At 42.7% G+C, this 11997-nt stretch overlaps 2 protein-coding genes across 2 annotated transcripts in view; both read left to right on the forward strand.

The window, feature by feature from the left end:
* LOC115581100 (deoxycytidylate deaminase-like) overlaps nucleotides 1-9031 on the forward strand; it is a 42339-nt gene extending 33308 nt beyond the window's left edge. Inside the window, exon 3 of the mRNA XM_030415959.1 lies at nucleotides 8898-9031. Coding sequence (XP_030271819.1) covers nucleotides 8898-8943 — 46 coding nt within the window. The 3' untranslated portion in view covers nucleotides 8944-9031. The remainder of the gene's footprint in view (nucleotides 1-8897) is intronic.
* The window catches only part of LOC115581070 (deoxycytidylate deaminase-like), a 163759-nt gene that overhangs the window by 102507 nt on the left and 49255 nt on the right, over nucleotides 1-11997 (forward strand). The gene's annotated exons all lie outside the window — the stretch shown is intronic.

The following is an 11997-nucleotide window of genomic DNA, read 5'->3' on the forward strand; positions in this document are numbered from 1 at the left end:
ATGCAGAAGATCGTACACCTGGCACACCATTGGTTCTTTCTTCTGGAGGGTCAGGATTGCCAGCTGTAGTCTGTGAAAGCCAAAATATAGTTAAAAAAAACTATCCACCTTCTTTTTCTTCTCCTCTCCTCACAAGTAGTTGGTGTGTCTGTGTGCCTGTTTGTCTTACTGACAAATAATTTAGTGTGTGTGCACACACGCATGTGACAAATGTGCTTATATGTCTGCTACCATATAAACAATTTTTTCAGTTGCAAACCTGTGTGGCATGCAGGGGATAGCGATAATATACTCCCCTGCCTCTCTTTGCAGGAGAGCAATCACTCCTCTACAGTGGCCCATATTCACTGAGGCCACATCTGCCCCGAAGCTGATCACCTTCTTCATCCATGACCCTCCATCGTCCTGTGGGAAAACTGCACTGAATGCAGCCTTGGTTGCATCCAGAACACCTTGAAGGACAACACAAAAACAATAAGACTTTTGTAGCCTTAAAACAAACAAGATAGTGACTCAATTATGCATTCATGAAACTATACAAAAAAAAAGGTTACTATCTAGCTGCTAGAGTGTGACCACCTACCAATGGCATGGGAGTGTTCAAGGGTCTGTTTTCCAATGAGGAGAGTGACTGGCTTCACACCCTCCACCAGACACACTTGAGCCGTGTCTCAATTCAGGGTCTGCACACTTCAGGGACCCGCCCTTTGCGGTCTCACCAAGTGAGTGTACTTAGGTGCGCCCTGCAGGCCGCATCAACTTTTGTGAAATGGGACAGTCTGGAACCCTTTGCAGCATTTCCTGGTTACGTCACCAGATGTTCCCGCCTCTACTGGTACGTCACTATTTCTGCAGCCCAGGTCCTCGAAAGTGACAAGAAGAGTAAAGTTTGACTGTCAGATCTGTTTGAGCTTCAGGAATTCCTGATTTCCTTTTAAATCCTCCTGTTTGTGGAGGAAGAGGAGAAGCGGCTCTGGTTTATCTCCGGCTCAGAGGACCGTGGAGAGGTAAACCTGTTATTGAACCCACAGTAATGTTATCAATATTATCATTATTAGCTAGCTAACAGTTTGGGGTAATTAGATAGATAGATAGTAGATAGTTTTGTTTGTTGTAATGATTTATTATTATTATTATTATTATTATTATTGTTATTATAACTGAAATTGCCTTTTTCTTAAAACATTCTATATGACATGACAGCCGTCGATCGAGTCAGAACTGCAGACCCAGTTGATGGACGATGTGGTGGACAGAGGAGACTGGACCCCCAAACACCCTGAGTACCGACCCAGATGATGTCCCACTGACACCATCCAGCCCAGCAGCACTGCAGGGACTCCTGCTCAGCCTGTTACTGTACATCATCTGTAACTGTTTTAATATTGTTTTCAATAATAATTGTTTTTGTTAATAGTGAATAATAATCTGTAAATAGTTATTTATGCTGTAATTTGTAAATAGTTGTAAATGTTAAGACCTTCATGATAAAAGAAAACATTAAATCCCTTGTTGTCCCTGAAAAGTAGCACTTGATGCCATTTGCTGTTATAAATTGTACTTAAGCTGTAATACTGAATGGAATAGACACCATGTAACAATAGAACAATATTTTATTTAATGAATTATATAAAATGAACAATTATGAACAAATAATATAAAAAGAACCCATACATTAACTAAATAATAACAGCTATAATGTAAGGATTGTCCTCTGGAGCAGAGAAGAGCCTCTCCATCCTCTCTGCAGCCTCGTGTCCTCCTTCATCCTCCTCTTCCTCCTCTCTGTTTGCTCCCTAAAACACAATGAAATGTAAAAGACGTTTTGTGTTTCGTCAACAGACAAAAGAGAACTCATACAGCAAAAAATATATAATCATCATCAAGGATAATAATATCCTAATTATCGAGGATAATCCTAAACTTAGCTCTTTATTCAATTCTAACGTTTAACTAGACTTTAAAGTGTTATGGTCTGAAATTAAGCAGGGATCACAGCCTGATCTAAATCTGTTCATCTTGGTCCATTTATGTACATGAAGTAAAGATAGTCTATAACAGGGGTCGGCAACCCGCGGCTCTAGAGCCGCATGCGGCTCTTTAGCGCCCCCCTAGTGGCTCCCTTGAGCCTCTTCAAAAATGTGTGAAAATGGATGGGGGGATATATTTTTTGTTTTAATATGGTTTCTGTAGGAGGACAAACATTCCTAACGTTTTCCAATGCTGTAAAAATGTGCATAATAAATGTTAAATTTCAACATTTCTGTCAACGAAGATTTGCGTCATAGCCTGCGACACACGTTTCAGCGCGGCGCCGTGCCAGGCAGGTGGCTGTTGTAAACAAACCGGCGGGTGTGTCAAGGGCCATGGATCCCAAAGGGAAAAAGAGAAAGATAGCTGATGAGAACAGAGGATTCAAGGAAGAATGGACCGAATCATTTGCTTTCATTGCCAATGCGGAAGGATTGCCTGCATGTTTGCTTTGTAATGAGAAGTTGTTGAACAACAAAAAGAGTCATTTGGAAAGACATTTCCAGGGAAGGCATGCTAAATTTGCAGCCGACTACCCAGTTGGGAGTGAGAGAAAAAGTGCGATTGCAGTACTTCTGGAGAAATTAGAGGAGCGCAAAGGTAGATTTAAGAAGTGGATTGCATCTCCAAACTCCACTACTGCTGCAAGTTTTGTTGCAACCCGAGAGATAATAAAGCGCGGAAAATCGTTCATGGATGGTGATTACATGAAGGATTCATTCATCAAAATATCAGAGCACCTATTTTCAGACTTCAAAACCAAAACCGAGATAATCCAGAAAATTAAAGACATGCCTCTCTCCGCAAAGACGGTGAAAGAAAGGGCCATTAAAATGGCAGGTGACATCACCAATCGGCAAATCAAGGACATTAATTCAGCTCCAGCGTACTCAATTGCCTGTGATGAGTCGTGTGATGTGATCGATATCGAACAGACAGCACTGTTATGCAGGTATGTGAACTCTGATGGGCCGCAAGAAGAAATGATCAAATTAATACCACCTAAAGGCCAAACACGGATTTCTTTATTGTATTTCTATAATTTCATCAATGCAACAAAACATAATACATTAATATTGTAATGGAAGTTAAACTTAAAGCACCAAATATCGTGAGCAGGAAATGCTGACAGAGCAATGATGGAGAGCCCACAGAGTATTGAGTACGTTACGTCAGTTTGAAAGTTAGCGTGCTAGGCTTACAGCTGATCGACAAGGCTAACAGCTGATCAGCAGGCTAACAGCTGATCAGCGGAGAAGGTGAGTCCAAGGAGCCAGTTGTTTAGGTGTGCAGCCTTTAGTCTAAGTTAGTTGCACAGCCCCAGAGCTTGTCGGGACAACTTGGCTTTCTTTTTTCAACAGAAAAAAACACTTTTGCTACTAGTTGGGCCTTGTCGGCTTTACGGAAGATTTCCTTGCCTTTGAACAGGGCTACAAGAAATGAGCAGAGCTTGTAGCTCATTACATCTTCCAGTGAAACTGACCAGTTTTCGACATGATCAGGGACCGTTGGATAAGCAAAGCAGGATCAGTGGTTCGGTCTTGGGTAACTTTAACGGTGGAGTCATCTGCAAGGGTGTTTGCACGGTCTTTCAGTTTGAAGGATATTCAAAAAACATGTTTTCCAATCATCTTTTCAGTGATCTCATTGCCAACAGTCTCAAACTCATGCACATTCGGCTCCTCTTTGGCAACCTCTTGGAGGTAGAAATATGCCGATTTCAGGTAGTCGTAATGCCCCGCAGTGGCAAATATTGGCAGACAGTCAAACATTGCACGCAAGTGCATCTTCCAAGTTCCTGTAAGATCTGCTTTGATCAGAGCTTGGGCTATCTGCAGCATCTTCTAATAGTTTACCTACAGCTGGCTGTTTTTTGACCTTGTGCTGAGGTCTTCCCTCTTCATGTTCACCTTTCTTTGATTTGGTTCAGCATATCTGATGCTGCAGCACTCTCCAAAGTTGTTTCTTTCATTACCATGGATGACCAGCAAATGTCCACAAAAAACTCTTTGTACTGATTTTCCAGCCATCATGTGCTGGACAGCATTTGGCTCACCCCAAACAAAGATAAAACTTTACAGTAATCTCACAAAATCATGTATTCCATAGATTCATAGACCCAGAAAACATGGGGTTAGACACCAAGATTACTTGGCTAGGTCAATTAATGAATTATGAATGATTAAGGACACCTAATACAGCTAAGCTAACCACAACAACATTTCTAACCATGCCCGGCGTGGACTCTGCACTACTACAGCAAGCAAACAAAAAGATCTCTGACCTCAAGGATGATATCCGACGGCTCTCTGATGAACTCCAGAAGAAAGAGTCACTGCTATCCAACTTCATGGATGTAGCATCCGTACAATCCAAAGAGATCACTTCGCTCAGTACAATCCTCCAGGACACGGTTTCTTGGGACCAAGCTACTGGCCCACAACTCTCCTCCTGCTCAACACCCAAGCAGCTGCCGTGGACGGAGGTCTTGGTCCGTAGTCATAAGAGGGACCCTGATGGGTCTGCTTCTTCGTGTCCCTGTCGACTGACAATCCAGTTCATCCAGTTGACCACCCTGCCGCTCCTCCTCGCCTGGTGACGACCCCCGCAGCTCCTCTTCCCCAGATGACAACGCCCGCAGCTCCTCTCCACCCGATGACCACGACGACACCCGCAGCTCCTCTTCACCCAATGACAATGCCTGCTGCTCCACTGCACCTGACGACAATGCCTGCTGCTCCTCCTTGCCCGGCGGTGACGCCGGCCGACCAAGTTAACCTTCCTCGCCCAGGTCTGAACCAGCGGCTCCAATCCCGGTCTAAAACCTCCTCCTCGCAGCGCTGGATCCTGAGAGATGCCGTAATGCGGTGCTCTGGTGCTCTTCCTCACACCAAACCGGCTATTGATGCCATCCTGAGGGACATAGCTACCACACGGCCACAACACTCCCCTGCTCGGTCACAGAGTACTGAAAGTACCACAGCCATCGTCTCCTCGTCCTCTCTTTGCTCCTACCACACTCATCATTGGAGACTCAATCACAAGGAAAATTCGCTTTGTCAACGCAGCCACACACTGCTTTCCTGGAGCCACGGTGCCGGTTATCCACGATAAGATTCCCGTCCTACTATGCTCTCTCCCATCATCTGTTAACCGGGTAATAGTTCATGTCGGATGCAACGACACGGCTCGTCGGCAGTCGAAGCTGACTAAAAAGGACTTTAATGCACTCTTCAGCTTCCTAAATAGCTGTGGAAAAGATGACCTCTCCCAACTCTCGGCCGTGGAACTGGGTATTTTTCCAGAATCCTCAGTCTTAACACGTGGCTTCAGTCCACCTGCAGAATCCACAGCATTGGTTTCATCGACAACTTCAACCTGTTTTGGAGCCGTCCTTCCCTTTTCTGTACCGACAGACTTCACCCGAACAGTCCAGGTAGCACAGTATTAGCAGCTAACATCCAGCATGGTATCCAGATCGCTGCTCCGCGTGATTGACAGCTAACCTGCCCCGCCCCCCACATGGAGCCTTCTTCTTCTTCTCCACCTACTCTTGCAGCACACAGCACTGTGTCTCTCACCACCTCCCCCTGAGAGCCAACCCAAGTACTGACACTCTCCATGGCTCAACGCCCCTACCATGGCCCACTGTCTCCTACTGGCAGTCATGAAGCTACTTCCACTGCTGTGATTAACTTGATTCCAATTTCTGTTGTTATTTCACATCGCAAATCAGTACACCTGCACAGGTGTAGTAGAAATATTAATCACAGTGTGCTTGCTATTCCAACCACATTAGCTAACACCAAACTTCACACCAGCAATCTATCCTTTGGGTTATTTAACATCCGCTCACTGACCAACAAGGGACCTCTGCTATTAGATCTACTGAATGATCATAAGTTTGATTTCTTTTGCCTGACTGAGACATGGCAGCAGCCTAATGATTTTTCACACCTTAATCAAACTATTCCTCCTGGATATCCAGATATGGAATGTGTCCTCCATCACAGTGCCTGTATATCCCTCATTTGAGTCCATTGCTCTACAAATCAAGGGCCCAACTCCCACTATTCTAGCCACTATCTATCGACCACCCAAGCCGAATTATGCCTTCCTACAGGAATTCTCTGCCTTCCTAACAACCCTATGCTTTGTGTCCCCAAACTTAATATTGCTAAGTGATTTTAATATCCACTGGGATAGCATCAACAACGTTTTTACAAAGGACTTTACTTACCTCATGCCTTGACAGCTTTGGACAATAGCAACATATTAACTTTCCAACACACTCCAAAGGACACATTCTTGCCCTTATCTGCTGCTCTGGTGTAACCCCCCTATACTTTTGTGCCTCAGATTTGCCCATCTCAGACCACAAGCTAATATACTTTGATGTCATGCTAAGATTATCCAGGACTAACATGCCTTGCATGCCTCGCATCTCTTTTCGAAACATCAAAGATATTGACTTGTCAGCCCTCTCTGATGGAATTGATGATTTTCCCAGAAAAGACCATTTATCTACCACAGATGAACTGGTATCCTACTACAATCTCGGACTTCAGCGACTGCTAAATACTCTTGCACCTCTGAAAATAAGGTCTGTTTCCTTTGCCCACTCTGCTCCTTGGTTTACACCAGCGCTACGCCAGCTCAAAACCAAAGGCCATCGCCTGGAACGCCTTTATGTCAAAACTGGCCTAGCAGTGCACAAAGAAATATATCGTAATCACTGATCTAATACAAGGATGCTATTTCTCTAGCCAAAACCATATACTACTCAACCTTTATCAGTACAGCAGATGGGAACACTAGAGCCCTATTCTCAACCATAAACAATATCCTGAAACCACCGGATGCTCTACTACCTCACCTACTAACAGCTGCACAGTGTGACAACTTCATGACCTTCTTCAATGCCAAAATTGAAAACATCCACCAGACATTGACTGCTTCAAATAACTCTCCACCCTCTCTGGACTCTCTGCCCACATCCTCCATCAGCTCTCCACTAGTCAGTTTCAAACTGCCAACTGTCTCCGAAATAACCGGTCTCATCTTTAAATCCAAATCGTCCACCTGCCAGTTAGAACCCCTGCCCACCTATCTGGTAAAAAGCTGCATGCCTGCCTTGTCTTCTCTCATAACTGATATCATTCATTCCTCACTGACGCAGACCCAAATGATTTGAACAACTTTCGTCCCATCTCAAATCTGTCATTTATCTCCAAAATACCCAAAGGACCTGTTGCCGCTCAACTAAACACCCATCTGTCTCACTACAACCTTTTTGAACAATTTCAGTCTGGCTTTCGTGCCCATCATAGCACTGAGACAGCCCTCATGAAAGTCACAAATGACCTTTTGATGGCATCTTTACTCTCCATCCTGGTTCTCCTCGACCTCAGCACAGCCTTCGACACTGTCTCTCATGAAATCCTCATGGACAGGCTGGCCTCCACTGGAATTACTGACATCCCTCTGGCTTGGCTGAAATCCTATCTCACTGGTCGTACACAGTTTGTCCAACTCAAGAACCTAAGGTCATCCTCCTCTCCATTCTCCAGGGGTGTTCCCGATGGCTATGTCCTTGGCCTCCTCCTGTTCACTATTTACCTTCTGCCCCTTGGACACATTCTCAGGAAATTCCATATTAAATTCCACTGCTATGCTGACGATACACAGTTTTATATCTCCAGCAAGCCTACTTCCACTCTACCACCCACAGCTGTATCCAACTGCCTACTGGAGATTAAATCATGGTTCTCACTCAACTTTCTTAAACTGAACAGTGACAAAACCGAGGTCTTTCTCGTTGGCACCAACAATCATCACCAGAACTCCCTTTGCTGAACACATCACTCCAGCCCTTCAGCAACTCCATTGGCTCCCTATCAAATCCTGCATTGATTTCAAGTATCTACTCCTCACTTTCAAGATCCTTCATAACCTAGCACCATCATATCTTGCTGAACTGATCCATATCCACACACCCTCCCGCACTGTTCAATCCTCTTCCACCATCCAGCTCTTTACCCCATCTGCCAACCTAACCACCATAGGGTCAAGAACTTTCAGCCGATCTGCCCCCAGCTTCTGGAACTCTCTCCCACCAGACATTCGCACTGTCTCCACTTTTGAATCTCGCCTGAAAACACACTTATTCTGCGTGGCTTACTCTATATCAGCCAAATCATATAATCACACTATCTATTTTATTTGCATTAAATTGTCCTGTACTTGTAATGTCTTTTGTTGTACTGTTGTTGTTATGTGTGGTGTCCTTGAGTGCTTTGAAAGGCACTTTCAAATAAAATGCATTAATATTATTGTTATTATTATTATTATTATTATTATTATTATTATTATCATTATTACAAAAAACAGCTGAGAAATATTTTGTTAGAATTTTTTCAGGGTTAGGTGTTTTCTTCCATATATGCAGCCACCTATATAGTTTTTCCACATTAATTCATGTAGGTATTTGCTTACTTATCGCTTGAACTGTGTAATTCTACGTCTGTACACATTAAGGGGTTAATACTTAGAACTAATTACTCTATTGAGTTTATTTAAAGTGTCGGTGACTCTGCAGATGGAGATTATCAAAACAAATATAATCATGAAATAAATAACAATGTATTTATATTATCATCTCATTATCTCAGGGGTTTTTAAGAGGATGTACTGCGGTAAAAGAATGACACTGAAGTGTGAAATGTCCAAGACAATCAGAAATACTCAAAATCGTTCTTTAAGTACAGAACTTTTTTTCATTCCACCTCTGATTTTTCTATGACACCTGAAGACACAGAAATGTGATGTTTCAACAATCTCATGTTGTTGTTCTGTTGTTCCTACAGGGCTGAGTGCTGTCTCATCACATGTTCATCGTCAACACCGTTGTGAAGAACATGACTGTAGCTTAGAGGTACTGCAGAGAAAAACACACACACCTAGCAACTACAGCCAACATGGAGTATGTGAAGATCCTGAACCACACGGCAGATAAAAATGTTGGACTCTGAACACAGCCACGTGAGTTCACCTCTCTCTCTCATCTCAGAGTCATTTTTGACAATGGTGTAAACGTCGGGCCAGCAGGTTGAAACTCAGTTTGTTTTGGTGGTTTGTCCACAGAAGTAATGTGTATTTCTGCCTGTTGTCGGTAGGATTTCTATACGGGCTAAACATGGTGAGAGAGAAGACAGTACAGCGGCCTGGTAATCTGACACGTGTTAGACCTGTTAGCTGACACGTACCTGTGTGTATGAAAATCATATCTGATCATCTCGACTATTCTGGTCTGCAGTTCCTATTTTCTGTGTGCGTGTGTGTGTGAGTGAGTGCACACTAGATGAGAAGAAAATTTCAAAGTGGCACTCCATGTCACAAAGGTGTTCAACCCCTGCTTTATTATATAATTGTATTCATTTGTTTGTTAAATACATATTGCTACAAAAACGCATACTGTACACGTGAGCAGACATGTAATTATATCTTTATAAAATATGAATCAAACAAAAAATTATTTCAAACCTTGTTTTTCATGCCTAAAGATGAACAAAAACACTTAGTGAAAGAATCCTGACTGAGGTTATCATAATTCATGCATGCACTCTTTGGCACAGCCATCATTCATGTAAGCACATGAACAGGATTAGGCTGAACACCATAATGAGTCACTGCACATTTGTCTGTTAGAGAACGAAATGAAACCTACGTGACCTGATTGAACTGTTGTCTAATTATTCCCACAGTCTATCAGAATGGGCAAATAAAGAGACTACACCCAAACCGGAGGGCCTCTTCCTGGTCTGGTGCAAATATTTATTCAGCTGGTTTGTAGATTGTCATCACGGAATATTAACAACTTTGACAGCATCTTTATCAATTTAACAGCGCTAACGCTACAGCACAGCAAGCTAGGAACACCAGTCACACTCTCATAAAAGAGAAATCGAGATATTTGAGTTAAACTGACGTGACTGAGAGTAGTCGGAGGGGTAAAGCATTTATTCACTGATGTCTACGTGCTAACACTGCGTCCAGGACACCAGCTAGCTATTTGTTACATATTTGCTCATTTTTAACAGGGGATGGCCCAATGGGTGCACCACCCTGCTCCGACACACCTATGTACACCTCCCAAAGGACATTGCTGCAGGACACCTTTACCATAACTGTGATATTTCTAATTCTACAATTCCATTTTATCCAAATATCTTCCTTCTCTACCTACTACAATTGTCTTTATAACTGAATTAAAGTAATGAGTAAATACATCTTTAAATGAGATGCAGTGGACTGAGTTTATTCAGGCAGGGGTTTCTCATGCTTCTCACAATATAGTTGAAGCAGGGTTATTTTAAGTTACATGACCCCTTGGAATTTTTTACCATCTAAATTCCTTGAAGGACACACAATGAACATTGTGCAAAATAGTAGAGCCCGACTGACTTATTTGTAGGCCGATTTTAGCGATTTTATTAGACTATCACAGATATGTCGGTATCAGCGTCTATATTGTCCAATATGAAGACCTTATATTTAAAAACTACAATTAGAGAATGGAGAAAGTCACTCCAGCAGAGTGTGTTTCAATGGGAGATAGAACAGCTGGTGTCAAGAAATGTAACAGCTACCTCACTAATGGTTCAACTATAAACCAGCACAAAAATGACAGTTACCATCATAACATAAGCCACCATGTTCTGAACAGACACACTAAAAACACTTACAAAAAGTAACATTTAGTTGTAGAACATAAATAGCTAACTTACTATTAATATTAAACTGTCAGAAAAAACTCATCTCTGAAAAAACTTGAACATTAGGCTACTGAAAATAAACATGTCGTGTCTGCTACAGGTTTTATTCCGCCCTCCGCACGGCATCATACCATGAATGTATAAAGAGAACTAGATTCATAGTGGGAATGTTTCAGAAGCCTTTTGCCTGCCCGACTTTGATGATCTGGCAATTTTACTATGTTCTGTCAGCTGGAAGCATCATCAGCTACCACAGCATCAATCACTCAACAAAGAACAACTTTAACAAGACAATTAAAGTTTAAGTGAGACAAAGGCATGAAGGGACTGAATACACAATTGTCTTTATGATTTCATGATAAATGTGACAGAGACGGAACTTATAATGGTACACTGATTATCTAACTAAACTAAGCTGCTGAACGGAAAATAGTAAGACAACAGCATGTAGATGGACCTATCTATCCATCAGGGTGAGCTCTGTCTCCTCGGCAGTCAGACATGGAATATCGAGTGTAGCTCAAAGGCTCAAACTAGTTACCTGTCCTGATGAGAGGGCTTGGGCTGCTCAGATGCTTCCATAGTCTTCCAAATATTGTGCGCTGGATGTGAAAGTTAGTAACGTCAGTAGGACATGCCACACTGGGTTTGCACCATAGACATATTTATTTAGACACCTCACTGAGTGCTGGACCATACGTCGACGTCGCTGCTAGATTGGATGTGGCAGCTCAGCCCTGTGAACTGACACAAGCCAATGTAGTGAACTTTATAAAACTCCTTCTACAAAGTGCTATAAGTTAATGTCTCTCATTTACACATTCACACTCATATGGGAAACAAATAGGTCCAAAAACAACGTCTGTAACATTCTCTGATGATTATAAACGTTAACTACTCAGCCTCTGGAACTCTCTCCCACTAGACATTTGCACTTCTGACACTGTCTCCACTTTTAAATCTCGCCTGAAAACACACTTATTCTGCGTGGCTTACTCTGTATCAGCCAAATCATATAATCACACTCCTGCCTATTCTCTATTCCACTCTATTGCACTATTCTCACCCCGGAAGCTCAGCCCTGCCTAACTCGGCCCGGATGACTTCCTGTATGGTGAGGACTGCAGAGTCTGAATTCTGTGCTGAGCCGGCACCATGTAATTGCATCCTCTTACTCCTTGAGTACTTTGAA

The sequence above is a fragment of the Sparus aurata genome, chromosome 1, assembly GCF_900880675.1.
Source record: "Sparus aurata chromosome 1, fSpaAur1.1, whole genome shotgun sequence".
NCBI classification, from domain to species: domain Eukaryota; kingdom Metazoa; phylum Chordata; class Actinopteri; order Spariformes; family Sparidae; genus Sparus; species Sparus aurata.